General features: G+C 40.8%; 2 protein-coding genes and 2 long non-coding RNA genes across 7 annotated transcripts in view; 1 reads left to right on the top strand and 3 right to left on the bottom strand.

Moving 5' to 3' along the window:
* The window catches only part of LOC124215286 (RNA-binding protein fusilli), a 39,940-nt gene extending 37,470 nt beyond the window's left edge, over positions 1 to 2,470 (bottom strand). Inside the window, exon 1 of one of the 2 annotated variants that reach the window (XM_046618485.2) lies at positions 1,087 to 2,470. In XM_046618485.2, the coding sequence (XP_046474441.1) occupies positions 1,087 to 1,230 (144 nt within the window). In that variant the 5' untranslated portion in view covers positions 1,231 to 2,470. The remainder of the gene's footprint in view (positions 1 to 1,086) is intronic. The other variant, XM_069134693.1, reaches the window with a different exon arrangement.
* A 2,800-nt stretch (positions 2,471 to 5,270) lies between these two features.
* Positions 5,271 to 7,338, bottom strand: LOC124215289 (uncharacterized). Its single transcript, XR_006882324.2, has 3 exons — positions 6,385 to 7,338; positions 5,754 to 6,172; positions 5,271 to 5,548 (listed from the first exon to the last, which is right to left on the bottom strand). It is a non-coding gene; the product is annotated as an uncharacterized lncRNA (long non-coding RNA).
* Positions 7,339 to 9,350: 2,012 nt separating this feature from the next.
* LOC124215288 (uncharacterized) lies at positions 9,351 to 10,851 on the bottom strand. The gene is made up of 2 exons (XR_006882323.2): positions 10,013 to 10,851; positions 9,351 to 9,931 (listed from the first exon to the last, which is right to left on the bottom strand). It is a non-coding gene; the product is annotated as an uncharacterized lncRNA (long non-coding RNA).
* Positions 10,852 to 12,778: 1,927 nt separating this feature from the next.
* Positions 12,779 to 15,278, top strand: MrgBP (MRG/MORF4L binding protein). Of its 3 annotated transcripts, XM_046615287.2 has the most exons (5): positions 12,779 to 13,041; positions 13,329 to 13,705; positions 13,809 to 13,930; positions 14,068 to 14,437; positions 14,602 to 15,278. In XM_046615287.2, the coding sequence occupies exons 2-5, from the start codon at positions 13,603 to 13,605 to the stop codon at positions 14,754 to 14,756; spliced, it is 750 nt and encodes a 249-aa protein (XP_046471243.1). In that variant the 5' UTR covers positions 12,779 to 13,041; positions 13,329 to 13,602; the 3' UTR covers positions 14,757 to 15,278. The 3 variants fall into 3 exon arrangements, with proteins under 3 accessions (XP_046471243.1, XP_046471241.1, XP_046471245.1); XM_046615285.2 differs by having other exon boundaries at positions 12,779 to 13,705; XM_046615289.2 differs by lacking the exon at positions 12,779 to 13,041 and having other exon boundaries at positions 13,593 to 13,705; positions 13,794 to 13,930.
* Positions 15,279 to 15,502: the final 224 nt, after the last annotated feature.

Raw genomic sequence — 15,502 nt, 5'->3', positions numbered from 1 at the left:
CTACGTTGACGTATATCAAAATCCATCTGTCTCAAAATCGAAAAAGGGCTTAACAGCCCCATTCTATACGCGATTTCGAACAAAAACAATCCAATCAATTTTCATTTAACGCAGAAATAAAGAAACGACACGAATTCTACGAATCCTGGAATCCCGTTAAGCCCTTTTTTCGTGTATGAGACGCGTGGACTTCGATATTTGGAGATACATACGTCAACGTAGAAAACAACCAGAGCGCCCCCTTAATTCACTAATTGCAAGCTACGAGAAGACGTTGGTAGTGAGTATACAGGCATGATTACAATCTCACATGATGAAAAAATACTGCAAATCGATAAGATTCGAAATCAACGATCGATGTCGCATCGTTGCAAAGCGACACTGCCATGCGGTTAATTCAGGTAGATTATGGAACAGAGGGTACGAATTACACGGCAGAGAAAATTATAAAGTAAGGTGATTCAGGAAGATAAAATGGCACACAGCACCAAGAAGGTAAACCGTGGACACAGTGACTTCCCCAGCTGTGAAATCTGACTATAAATTTAGTGTACCGTGCGTAATAAATCAACGTCAAACAAATACTCAGATTTTTACTGCCTTATATCCGAAGTTTGTTAAAAGTCTGCGCCAGTCGAATTCAACGACGTGAAAAGGGCATTAGCGTGCCATTGCGAATTCTCCCGTATTTAAAATGCTTGCACACGCGAATTGAATATGCAAAGACGGGTGGGATTTTTCGATGAGTTGGAAGGAGCTAGAAGCTCGTCGTGTTTTTCGCAGAAAGTCGCGTCGCGTCGGCTGGCACGTTAATTTTACGCTTTCAGGGTTCGAGGCGCCGATCGAAACTTGAACGATTTTGGCGTTTTTCTACAAAGAGAAAGGTAATCCAGTTATTACGCGAGGACACGATTCTTTGCACCGTTGACATTTCCACCGGCATGTCCATGTTCGCCGTTCTTACTTTGCGTGCGTACGAGTATAATTAATATGCACAGTGAACAGGTCGATACATAACACAACATTATATTACCCTACCGTAGCGTACATCAGAAGTTACATAACGCACGGATGCCGGGGTTATACCTTGTTTTGGAGAGCGTCGATAAGGACGTAAACGAGGAGCGTGATTTCCTCCTCGTCGGATCCGAGCGCGTTTCCTTGTTGTCCGGCAGTGGCCACGTAAAGGGCGACCAGGTGCGTCGGCCCTCTTCCGGCCATCATCTGCATTTCCGGTCGTCTATATCAGAATCAGCCCGTAACCACGGTGAAAGAACAACACTAGCACCACCCTCACCAATTTTAAAATACAGGATTAGGAGTGTGACAAGTGGTGGGAAGTTGTCGGCAAATGCATATGTGTTTGGTATTTGACAAGAGAATGCGGGCCGAGGGTGGAGGAAGAGAGGAAGGGAGAGAAAGAGAGAGCCAATCTTATAACGGAATCCTAATCCAACGGGCTGCACTTTCAACACTGAATAATTCACAATATACGGCAAGACGGCGTCATAATATCACGTCGTAATCGAAGTCGGTCTCCGATTTAAGGTTATGTACGAAGATATACCTGCCTCGCGCACTGTGTACAGGCAGACCAGGTGTCGAGTACTTCAATTCGGTGGTTGTTAGGTTATACGCAACACTTCCCAACAACGCTGTTTTCTTCTTCTCACCTGTGGTTATTACAGTTTCACAATATCAATTTATTCCCACACGTGTACCGCGAGTATCGCTCGAGCTTGATCGGTCGATTTATATCCCTGATTCGTTAGTATCACGATTATTGAACACCGTTCGAAATCACCGGACCCGTGAACGGCGGAACCGTTCGTCCGTAATTCTTCTCTACCTGTATATCAGACGGTTATAGCGTATCGTTATAAACATGTACGAAGTAATTTCATAACGTAAAATACCCGTAAACAGCAGCAAAGGGACACCACTGCACCGATGTAATCGTTTCACTGTTCACTCTTGGTTGAATTATAGGTATTCCAACTCGGTTCGCGTACCGATTGAAAAAAGATTTCGGATATCGGTAAAATCGTGTCCCGCACGCGGTCGTAGGTACATTAATAAAATACAATTCGAACACAGGTAGTAGTACGTCTCTCTCTCTTTATACATATATACATATATATATATGCGTCTCTGTATATACACACATATATATATAATACCGCGTACCTGCGCAGGTACGCTTTACGCGTACAACAATATCTTGTTCTTCGAAGGATGTACTTATTCGTACGGCGTTCGTCGGTTGCGCGCGGCGACGCGATTTCGGCTCGAGCTGCTGCCGCTGTCCCGCAGTGAAAATGCCAGGCAGGTAAGCGAAGGGAAAGGAAAGGTGGCCGCCTCTGCCTGCCCGCCTGCCCGCCTGCCTGACTGGCCCGGCCTGCTTGCCTGCTGGCGAACCTCGCTTTATTATCCAGGTGCGCAGATATTCAACTCCGTGCGCCGATGGCTAATGACGAGCAAGAAGGGTATACCTACCTACCTATACCCACCTTTACCTCTCGCGTAATCACGTGTCCTACGGAGAGTTTCGGCGGCGCAGCTCTTCTCGCTTAGTCTCGTTTTAACCTCCTCCTCCTTTGCCCCTCACCTACCTTTGCAGTCACCGTTTCTACGAACAACGCATATATCCCCATCCGCATCTTTTGTACCTCCTGTGTATTTATCACCAGCTTTTCGCAAAATCTATCGAGATGTGTACGAGTCGATGAGCACCGTGACATCGCAGCAATTACGGTACGGACTCGGCGTAAATCGAGCTTTATTGTTAGATCTTTGTTTCTCTTTGTAGGCCGATTCTCTCGCCATAATGGCGGACTCACCGCGTGCTGTTTTAATCGGCTTTAATCCTTCACTCGATTCGCCTCTGTGATTGTTATGTGCTTTTTTTATCGAAATCTCGAATTACTGTAAATTGATCATTTATATCCCGTGCCTAAATTTATTCAATTTTACACCTATCTTTTCGCAACCGTAGGATGCACAATTTGTGTATATTTAGGTACGTTGGAAATTTCCAAATCGGTGCTTGTGGTTATACCCACACATATACCTCACCTTGTACGATGTTAACGATTATTGATTAGGATATAAACAGTACAGCACTACAGGTAACGAATAATTAAAAGCGACGGTCGGTTCAGGGAAATTCTGAATCTGCCGGATCCAGGATTATAAACAAATTTTCCCGTTCCCTTCGGTTTCTTCACTACGTTTCAGCCGATAGACCTGCAATAATTAATAAGCATGCATGCGTATAAGTCATCGGCTCGACATACAGGACTTGCCGGCTTCGACCCGTTTCACTGGAATACGCCAATGGATATAAATTGCGGAATTCACGTAGGTGACGAGCTCTGATTACACCTGTTGCTAGTGATGTGATGACAATGATTCGGCACGTCCGGCGTATTTTTTACGGTTCGACGCAAGGCTGAAACCCTAATGAGGTTTAAATATCAGTTCCTCCGTTCCTCTCTTGCGACGAAATTGTTCCATATACATATACATATCTAACAATTTTCCCCAGTGCACTAAAATTGAAAACAACACCGATGGCCATACATATATATATATATATATATACAGGTATATATTATAACGGTACCGTCTGGCATATCGCTCCAAGTCGTACAAACTCTAGACTTATTGTTGAAAGTTCTCATCGCCGGAGGAGCAATGGACGCTTATACGATGAATCCGATTGGCGGATCACCTGTTGGCTGCTCCTTAGCGATTGGCTGCTGCCACGGAGCCGTAACGGTGGTTAAAGCGAGACAGGTGCCTCGACAAGCGGCGTGAGACCGACAAGGAAAGAAACAGCTGGTTGTGGTGGGGCATTTAAGCTCAACACAAGCTCATCGTCAGCATACGAGCGCCGCAACGCGCGCATTCGTTACGTTACGTGTAGATACGTATGTAGGGGCCTACATACTGTTGTCCCGTATCAGAGTTTAATCGCCGCTCTTTGCCCCCTTATGCCTCTCCTTCGATGCAACGATTTTAGAACGTCTGAGAATCGACCGAGCTTCGCTTTACGTTTTGTCTTCCGACGGTCATCCACGTGTCGTTTTTATTCCTATATTTCTGAAAACCAGGTAGCCAGATTCGACAGTTGTTTACCCTTTTGTATAATACGGAACGTCGGACAAACACGCTCAAACAAGGTACAATACGTTCACATTCTGATATTAGTAGAAACTGCAATGTAATGATGACGTAGTATTGATGTGTTCAGTATAACACGGGAACTTAATGCTCGTTCCGTTTCAAAAAATAACGGCAACAAAAAACGCATTTGAATTAGACGGATGCAATTTCCAAGCTATTCGTATATTTGTAGACATGTCATACCGGTAAATTTTTAATATAAACTTCTTATTCACCAACCTTGTGACAATGAAATACACAATACTTATATGCACCTGTTCAAGTTGACGTGTGCGAAGCGGTGTAATGATTGATGTTTGCGTTAGTGCATCTGTATATGCTTGATATCATTTATCATGGTATCATCATACATCCATGGGAGTGATGTTCTAGAAATAATTGGAAATACGGTTTCACGGTGACGAAAACCAAACTGTCCTTGTGAAGTGTTTTCAAGTAAGGCCACGTGTTATAATTCGAAAGCCTGACGCTCCACAATTAATTGCAGGTAGTGATGTGGCATAGATGTTACAGTATACATTGTATAATTTACACAATTGCCATACGACACGTGTACTCCTAGCATATGTAATTCAGTAATTACGAAGTACGTAGCTGACATGCAGAGCATCCTAAGGTTCCATAATGACAACCTATTCAAAGGAAGAGGAATTCCTACGCGGAACTAGAAGAAGTTTGATGGTCCCGACGTTCGTTCGTACCCCTCGCTACGAACCGACGGAAGGATATCATACATTCTTCTGCGGCGTCAAGGATAACTGTGCTGTTAATGCCCATGCCTTGGCGATAAAATTTGCAGCGCGAAACACCTGTTGCTTACATGCATAAACGTATGAACAATACGTCTGCATGGAATGGAAGAGAGTAAACGCTCTGCAATGGGTACACAGAATTAGCAGAATAACTGAAGTGTCAGGGCCAATTTCACTGTCTCGCATCGCGGGCGTCTTGGTGAAAAGCGCGTCATGCGTACTCGAAGTGGCAATTTATAGGGAACAGGTGAACCTGTCATCTTGCCTGTACGTATAAGCCGTACAAGTTACAATATTCTATATAATTTATGAGGTTAGTAACGTTACTGTAACGATGTATATTTAGGAAAAATCATTATTTCACTTTAGTAAACCATGATAACCAAGACATGCTTTTGTTTTGAAAAACCAGCTCCTTAAAAATCCATTCTAAAATTGCGCTGTAACAATTTTTCCCCGACATTTCGTTAGGTTAATGTTACCAACGTTCAGCCTCATTATAATTTGTGATTCACTTCCATCTGATTTATTGATGCCGATGTAAAGGCTGGGGCAAGATTTTCAGCAGAGAACCTCATTCACGACAAAATTCTGGACGTGGACAGCACCTGAAAATCTAGGATTAATATTTCGAACTTCCCGAAGTCGAGTCCCTCAGCAAGCGAGAATTGGAAAAATGAGAGGAATTTTTCTTCGATCAACATATCAACTGTATAATCGGATCGTGAGGCCAATGAACAACAATTTGCAAATAGTGGATGATGCGGTACCTACCTGTACGTATAGATAGAGACAGTATACACGTACACTCACCTACATCCAGACTCGGTTGGCCGGTGACCAGGTTGGACCAAGCACCGCGAAGGTTACGTAACTCTATCTACGCAGGAGAGCTGAAGTGGGAGTACCCGTAAGAACAGCCGCCGGCCACTGGCCACTGTGTCCGAAGGGTCGGCGGGGTACCGGGAGAACGAGATCCAACGGCGCTATGGCCACGCCGTTCCAAGTTTCTCTTTTTGTTTTGACCGTCATGGCTGACCAAGTATACCTGCAGGACACTCGAAGCCCGCCGGGCAATCTTGGCCTGATCCAATCCTGATTGAATCCGCAAGTGCAGAGCCGAATGGTAAATCGACGTAATTGGGACGGGTTGTATAAACTTTTTTGAATTGGCTTATGCGCAGTAGTCTCGTAAGCCAGGATGTCTGCGGAACCTTGAAGACCTGGAGAACCTGGAATAAGCCTTCAATTTTTTTAGAGCCTTGGAAACCTGGAATTTCAATCCTGACCTTGAATCTTTTTCGTTTTGTTATTTTTTAATACAATTTGGCTTGTCAAATCGATTACAGATCTGTAAATACGTGAAAAACAAGTAGAGAAGAAGGAGGAAAACAACGAGAAAACTATGCATTTTACGGTAAATAAGTTTCTGACTCTGTCTTACCCCCTGTACAATATTTTTCTGTTTTACATGTAAGACATCCGTCTTAGGTATAACGTCCAATGATGTTCTCAAATATATATGCATGCACTGGAAAGTGATAAAGATTGAGAACCAAAAGAACCTGGAGTGTCTGTGTAGAAGGTTAGTAGGTATGGTAATGCTGGTTCATGGGTTACGTAAGAGTGCAGACCGTACATCCGTTCGCACGGCTTTTCGTTGCGTTATTCTGTTTATTTGACTCAGGGATTTTAATTCTTTATAACATGTTGCAAACAGTCCTTGCACCTGAAGCACTATTAAAAGGCTTCTTCAACCCGTTGTATGCAGCAAAATGTTCATGACTAATCCCGGAGTGGTCAAAGCCTCTCAAGTAATAATAAAACTCTGGGGTGTGCAGCCAAGCGCAACGAAGCAAGTATGGATACCGATTTACGATTTATAAGAAAGTTTCAGGCATCTTGATCGTCAATGCTTCGGTGAAACGTAGGTTCTGTTTATAACATCGACATTTTTGAGAAATATCAACAATGCAAAATACCCTCTACATAGGGATGAACGATAAATAGTTTGCATTATCATCAATTCCATGGAAATATTTATTTGTATCTTCACTGCGTAAACTATAAGTTAGGTTTAATTGATGTTCCTTTGAGTTTTGAAAAGCGCTTCCATATCGTAAAAGAATATGCATTATGGTAGTTTGTGTATGGTACGGTTACCCAGAGGTAGAAAAACGATAATTTTCCTGTCATCTCATGCATCACGATGTTGGCTCGTTAATATTAATCATACATACACACATGCGTATACAAATTGCATACGATCAGCGAATTTTTATTCGGGTTTTTCAAGAATTTTTTTTCAATCCATCATTAATGCAAACTTCATTGCAAAGTAGGTAGGTATAAGGATGAAATTAATGCGCACAATCATGCACAGAGCGTGTGATTGGATATATCTGTGACATACGCAAGTATATAACTTCGTATAATATATACGGCACGATCAGCGTACGTATAGTTATATCTCTACACTTATGAAATATCATTTACATTTTTTGTCCCCGTTTTTTTGGCTCACCTTTTTACCTTCTACGTCAACAACGTACGGACCGAGATTTATTCTTGTTTTTCGTAATTCTTTACCCTTGCCTTACGACTACGTACACGCGTGTATGCATAATGTATTTCTAGTTATACTAGGTACACTCTATCGATCCAGATATTAATTTAGATAGCACATTCGATGTGCGAGCTCGTCTCATACTCAAATATAGAACTTAAATTCGAATGAGAGAAATATTACAACGACTAAGGCGGACCTGTGTGTCTAACAATAAATGCACCATAGCATATTATGTCAGGCTCCCAATAACATTGCATTATACGGACATTACACATCGTGGAATATTTAAACATGTTTACATACTGATCGATTTCATTAGATATAGATAAAAAGGTTTATTTCTTGAAAACAAAATACGAAAAATATGTTGAACGCCCTGCGAGAGTAAAACACCTATTCGATGGAATCGAAATATGTTAAATGCCGAGTATACTCATAAATGCACACAGGCATTGAGAGTTCACGGTTCGTGCGGTAGTTTTCGAGAGATGGCTCGATAACCTTTTCAGGACAACGTCCACCTTGCAAAGAAAGGGCTGTAGCGGAAAAGCAAGTATATACGTATATCCACTGGTCGAAACTCTATAACGCAACACTTCGGAATCCACCTCGCACACTTTAGTCTCTCTCTTTCGGTTTACCCCGCTCCCTACAATCGCTCTCTTTCCTCTCTCTCTGCACACCGTTGTCCCCTCGCTCTCTTCCTCACTCTCTCTCTCTCTTTCTCTCCTCTTCGCCGCTCCTTTTCTCTTCCTCCATCCACCTCTCAATGTCTCTCCGTACACTCTGATCGACGGCAACCGCTGACTTGCGTAACCGTACGATTACCTACCAGTGTACCGACGACCGTACGTAACTTCAAACCGGATATTCGAGTCTTATGGCCGAGAAGAAGCCGGATTCGCGACGGCGCAAAGCAGAGAAGGTGGCAGCGAGTCCAAACCATGCAGGCTCATCCTGCGCTGCAGCCTCTGCCGACGGATAAGAAACAACCTTATTTCTCTATTCCTCGTGGCTGTAATTATATGTCTTCGAATTATGAGATTTGGAAATAAAGACCTAACAGAGATGATGTACGGATGATAGAGTCGACGTCCTACTATTCTAGATTTAATTTGCACCTCATACCTTATACATATTCTAACTATTCCGTTGAGATACCTTAAAAACAAAGGAAGTTCTCATTTCCTTTATAGTTCTGAAAAAAATGATCCCAAAAATAATTCCGATGATTATTAATGTACCTCTTTTCCACGGTGGACGTTCCAACTCGTCGTTAGTTGTCCTGAGCTGTGCCTGAAGTGACACAGCAATTGCACAACCAGTTCAAGGAGACCTTGGAATCTCCCTATCAAAGTTGATCATTGATTATATTGCAGTGTGTTTAATACTGTAATCATACCTACATCTATTGTTCATGGTCGTCTTTCGGAATTGTAGCACCTTTTACAACCAACATACTTGTCGGTCGAATTACCTGGCAAATTTTTGTCCCCATGCAATAAAATGTTTATTATCGTACATGCTTTTCTGCATGATGATGTAACTTACATTACGAACTTGGGTAATAAAATATACGAAAGTATTTCCAGTCCCATAAAATGTTGTTTAGTGCTGTCATAATTTCCCAAATTGCCAACTTCACTGACCAAGTCTCCAGCAATTCGAGAAATTCTGAAAACAGTTATCTAGTAGAAACCTATATAATTTCTTCATAATACAAGACGAAAATTAGGCACAAGAAGTTCTATTTTTTTTTAGAAAATTCGTTCGGTTTTTTTCTCCATTGGTGTTCGTTTTGATAAAAGAACATATTTCCTAGCGGTATATAAACTTGGGTATCTGCAAGCTTCGGCATATTTATTTTACATAACGTCGTACATGTAGAGCTCCGTCACATGAAATGATCGAACCCAACAATCTTCTGCACTGTCCTCAAATGGAGACTTTGGCGATCAGTTTGTTACCGACAATTTAATGATTCATCTGTGTGGCAAAATAAAAACTACCCTGAAAATACTTTCGGTTCGAATAATTCACCTTTGTTTACCGTCCCAATTGATATACTTTGCAAGAGGTTACAACGACTTGTCAAAAAGGTCTCAATTTAATTATGCATGGGTCCTGCAGGATAACCCAGAGAATACTTTGGTCTGTCCGAGTTGACCTTTCGTCTGCATTGAACCTCATAGAACTCGTCTACATATACACCATTTGTTTTTTTTAAGTACAAAAGTTTGACGCGCTGCATACATCTCGCAGCTCGACCGGGTACTTGAAGAATGTTTGCGATGCAGGCAAACCGAGTTAAAAAGATGCTGCAAACAAGGCGGGTAATGTACAACGAAGCTCAGCTAGCCCATCGGGAAAAGACGGCCGCAGGACCGTTCGACGGCCTGTGGAAGAGATAGTGGTCGGTGACCTGGAAGGAACGTTGACTCCATGTAGTCAATCCCCTCTTTATATTTTATTCCCACCTTAACCCCACCTCGTCTAACCTTACCCGGAATATTATTGCGTTGCTGATACTTCGGCTTGCTTCGGCATTCGTCGGTTTACCGAGGGCATGCCTGCCTATTTGTACACAAGTACCTTTGGACCTCTGTACCCCCGCTACAACAGCACTCCACCCCAATGCCTTTGCACCTTTGCAGGTATAACAGATATGAGAATAAGCCTGTAAGCTCCGGGGCTTCTTCGCCGAGCAACATTTATCGAAGGTTAAGAAGTTGGGAGAAAGAACTTACCGCATGCTTGTTACGTACGTACGTACTAAAAATACCTTTTCATACTCAGGGTTCTACTGCAAGCTCATAGTCACTCTGCAGAATACTTTCCGATTCAGATTTTCCATCAGTCAGCCAAGTGATCCTGACTAAACGTTTTTTTTGCAGAGATGGAAATGTAAATACGGATTCGAAACAATCTTGACACTGTCGATTGGTCAATGATAAATTGATTATTTTTTAAAGTCCTTTTAAACTATGATAAAAAAATCCCTGTGATCAAACAATGTATTGAGTCACAATTCGTTTGAAATATATTATTGTTGAAGGAACATTTCGCCTCTAAAAATTGACAATTAACCGGTTTTTTTTTCTCTACCGCCTGCACAATCATCATAGCCAATCCTGACAATAGGAATTGCTTCAGATTGGAGGGAGAGACCACGCGAGGTTTCCTTGTTTGCATAAGTCTATGAATCCACTCTCAGGCTCAATACCACAAGCACTTATAGCTTAAGGCAAAAACACTACTTTATAAAATTTCTGATGCGGCTATTCGTGTGTGGCCAAGATTGTCCTCCTTTCAACTCTATCTCTCATGTTGGAAGTGGCGTAGACTCTACTGCGGAATTGAAGTTTACCGTTAATTATGCGAAGAAAAATTAATTGGATATTATATGTAATAAGTGTCGTTATATCCGTAATTGCTTACTATCTAATGGTCTGCTCAATTACTACTGATTACAAGAGAGAGTTCAGAATATTTGTATATATAAGCAACGGAAGTATTTCACCATTCATCGCTGATATCTTTCGCTTGATCACTTATTGGCACCTGAATTCCATGCAACTAAACTGCATTGGTGTATACTGTATAAAGCATGGCTTACGTACGGACAATTGTGGCGCATAATTTTGCATTAACAAGGAAAAGAAGGAGGAGAAAATGAAGGAGAAAAAGTAGTATACATGTACGTATAATCAATGGTGTTAGGCACAAGTAGTTTTTGGCTTTAAATATTTACATCGCAGTATACGAAAAGAATAACTGTGATATTTTGAACAGTTCGTCAGATTGCAATCAAGGTGCAGGAAAGTTGATCGCGATGCCTTCGATGAATACAAATTTTCTTTGGCGTTATGTTAGATTCAAGAGAGCTGCCGAAACTTTATACGTTGACTTTATGCTGCCGATTATTTGAGGAGTTTTATTGCATGGATTGGCGCTACTTTAATGAACGTTCAAAAGGTTCTTGTAATAAAGAATATTCTGTTCTTATTCAAGTTTGGCCCTGATGATCGCAAGAATTCCTCATTTACGTATACATTTATAATAGTCAGTTATGTACACGTATATAGGCTGCAGGGTTGTTCAACTCGACGTTGTTTCAAACGTTCAGGTTTATGCTTCCCGCGTTGCTTCAGTTGAAAAGATTGAAGCAGCGGACCGCGTCTAGTCATCATCGCTCTCTACCTTTTTCCGCTCCCTTTTGACGGTCTCGCGAACCTGTCTACTTCTGTCTGCACCTCCTACTTCTCTGCCGCTAATTATTTCCGTTATTACGGTAGCAGCTATCTTAATCACAACCATATTTGACGAAATCGGACTCCGCATGAACTACAATTTTTTTACCATGTTTTCATCTGCCGATACATTGATGAACAACAATAATTTGCCGTTTTCATTATTTCGCTAAAATGTGTGAATCCCAGGAGCATGATTCTGACTTATTTTGTATTCGTGAAAGGAAGATTTTCCGTTTAAAGCTGCTGTCTGATTGCTTCAGATGGCACTTATCACTGCTTTCGCGAGTTAAAAATAAGTCAGAATCGGAGTACTGGTATAGCACTAAGTACAATAAGCATAGTGATCTTTAACTGAAGAGAACTTTTAGACGCTAAATAAGAATCCCGGAATTTCTCGGCAGTAGTCACTAGACTCAATCTTACACAGGCATTGTGAAAATGCTGGTACCTGCAGCTGGAGAAAAGGAGATTATTAATATATTAAAAATTTGTCAGAAATATATATCCGTATTGGAGCAACTGCTCGGTTTGGTCAGGCTTGTTTTACCTTCAGACCGTAATAAAGCGACCGTCGATCAGCAATATTTTTCCGGTGTGTATCCCAATCTGTGTCCTGCATCAGATCAGATATATGATGTATGGCGATTGTATAGTGATTCATAGGTATGTGTAGTGAAGCTCTGCTTAGGCAAATGAAATTACACAAGAAACTTTTCCCAGAGAGATTTATCCATGCTCTAGCACCTGAGAGCACTTGACGCAAGCGTAAGTATCAATCTGGCTAATATTCGTTTTCGTTTACCCCTCCGTCAGCATATGTCGCAGCTGATGCATACATGGAAATCCGGCATAATTTTGCGAATTGAGGATCAGCCCGAGAGATGGCGCAAAGTATCTCCAGAACAACAACTATTTGACCGCAACTTGCTTAGACCATAGAGAACGAACTGTGCATTGCCTATGGTACGGCTTGCTGCCCAGTAAAGCAAAAGAGACAGAAGACGCTATATCATTTGTAGAAGAGAGACGAAATGCTCTATTACAGAGTAAACGTTGCCGCGTTCAACAGCACCGTTGCTATGCTAGGATTCCATACCCTATGTTAAATAAGTCAACAGAATAATAATATTGACTATAAGGAATCATAACCGCAATGTAATAAATATTACTGTGAATTTTGTTGTGATCAAATAAGTAAAAAAATGAAATGAAATGAAATATTGCTGGGCTCTTAATTGTAAAGAAGCGGTCGATAAAAAACGCGTGTCTCCTTTTATACGTATGTATGACAGTATTTACATTTCGGTTTTTTCAAATATCAATGTTATTGAGGTTATCTCAATTTCACTGGCATATACATTTTTTAAGGTAACTTAAAAAATTCATTTTTCACATAATTAAACAGCATGATTTTGGGCATGCTGAGAGTGAATTGCACAGCTAGAGCGTATCAAAATACGCGCTTTTTTCAGAGCCTACATTTCAAGAATTACCATGTAGTACGTACAAGGCTTATTCGTGCGCGCGTGTATATCGATATGGCTAACCTAGTTCTTTACTCGGTAGTACCCCCAATACTCCAATGTTCAGTTGATTCTGTATGGTCTAAGGGAACGATGCGATTGGTTCTCAATGCGGGGCCTACTCGCTGTGAGTCACCCACTGAAATGAGTCACCTGTAGGTAAAGCAAGCGTCCGACCCGATACTTGATTCAGAAAACTACAGAAGACGAGTGAAGTTTGTTGTGCGAGTTAGGTTAGGTTCCGTTGAATTGGCCTATTTCCACGCTATTTCGCATTTAAGTGATATATACCACACGATAGAGGCCAACCTCACGCGATGGCTGTCAAGGAAAAACAAGTTGACCACACGGAGGAAATAGAGTGGAATGTTGACAATGAAATACAATTATTTTTTGCCATGAACGGTCACAAGCCAGTAGGTAAGATATTCATTTTTACAAAATACACGATACAATGAAGAAATCAGATTCTCGTGCGGAACTAATTTTGAGGTTAGCTTTTGTACAGAAATCTGAATTACAGGTATCAACAAATATTTCCACATGGTCTGTATCTGGGAAAAATTTCGCGCTGCAATACACAAAGATATTTCGTTGAAAGTTGTTTGGAGCCATCTGGAATCAATGTACGACTTAGCAGCACTGGTGAGTTTACTGGTGATTTATTTCATTGATCCCTCGTCAAATTAAATTTGAATAAAATGTATAACACTACAAAAGTTCAGTTTTTCGTTACTAGTCCTAAAAATTTTAAATAAAAATTTTGATCAATTACGTTTCAGGATGATATGGAAGATCTTCCGTTTCCGAGCAATGAGACTGATTTTGCACTTCCGGAGTCGGAGTTTTCTTCTTTGATGAAATTGAGAAAGAAGGAAGAGTTAGATGTAAAAAGTAAAGAAGTCCAACCAAAGGAGAAACAGAAGGAAATGAGGAAGGATAAAGATTCTAAGGATATTGTAAAGAAAGATATTCCTCCTCCCAAAGAAGTTAAAGGTAGTAAAGAACCAGACAGGAAAAAGGAAGAGCCAAAAAAGCCTACCAGAGAAATGGATATGAAGAAAGACAAGCTTCGCGACTCCAAGGATATAAAAAAGGAGCAACACAAATCTTCCAAAGGACGTCCCAAAGGAAAGGACGATGATGAAACAGGTGGGATTGCAGATTGTTTAGCCAAATTATACTTTTGTTTTAAAGGAAATATAATTATTTTCTAACATTGAACAAGAATGATTAATGCCAAGCACTTATTATACGGTGTTCCAATAGCTGTCACCTAATTCGTACATATCGAGTAATGCGCCGATCTTTTGCAGCTTCGGCCGGCAAAAAGGAAAGGAAGGATTCTGAATCAAGCCGTGATGGTCCAAAGCGAGGTGTCAAAAGACCGACAAGACAAAGTGTAGATAATACATCAAAAGCGTCGTCAAGCCCACGAGATACACCACCGCCAAAGCGACGTAGAATATAACAATCTGGATATTTTAGGTGGTATATATATCCAATTTTATCCCCATGATGTAAACATAAACGAATTGCCTACGATTTAGGCAAAGCTTGCAGTACATATAATTGAAGCTTTTGAGGGGAGAACAGATGAATTCTTCTTTTTAAATGAACAGCTTAACATAAATCATAAATCACACCGTATCTTTACCTGGTTAGATTTAACAACGTACCATGTAAATACATGTAATGCAAAGCTTGCATTACATGTATTTGAATGTTTTGAAGGGAGAAAAGATGAATTATTCCTTTGAAACAAACAGTTAAAACATTATAAATCAAATCACATTGTATCTTTACCTAGTTAGATTTAACAATGTACCATGTAAATATTAGCTTGCATTACATGTATTTGAAAGTTTTGAACAGAGAACAGATGAATTCTTGCTTTAAGACGTACAGCCAAAACATAAATCATAAATCGAACCGTATCTTTATCTGGTTAGATTTAATAATGTACCATGTAAATAAAAGTACTACACTTTTTTATAAAAATGTATTGTACATTGGCTCAACATCATACCTGTCCCTAACCATCAATGTTGGCTATTGCTACTTGTACTCGCAATCAAATGGAAATATTTCACATCACTTTACACAAAATTTATGAATGAGTGTGCCGTCAGCTTCAAGTATCATTAGATTAGGTCCAAGCTTGGTACGATAGAAAGTGTTACAACTGAAATTTGACACCGATCACAGAAATGGTCA

This window comes from Neodiprion pinetum, chromosome 3 (genome assembly GCF_021155775.2).
Source record: "Neodiprion pinetum isolate iyNeoPine1 chromosome 3, iyNeoPine1.2, whole genome shotgun sequence".
NCBI lineage: Eukaryota > Metazoa > Arthropoda > Insecta > Hymenoptera > Diprionidae > Neodiprion > Neodiprion pinetum.
This window is presented reverse-complemented; position numbering and strand designations above follow the sequence as displayed.

Excerpts from the sequence above, each read along its gene's own strand:
- MrgBP (XM_046615287.2), top strand. The coding sequence starts at position 13,603 with ATGGCTGTCAAGGAAAAACAAGTTGACCACACGGAGGAAATAGAGTGG. Across the intron at positions 13,706-13,808 it reads GAACGGTCACAAGCCAGTAG|GTATCAACAAATATTTCCAC; the intron begins GTAAGATATTCA and ends TCTGAATTACAG. Across the intron at positions 14,438-14,601 it reads AAAGGACGATGATGAAACAG|CTTCGGCCGGCAAAAAGGAA; the intron begins GTGGGATTGCAG and ends GATCTTTTGCAG.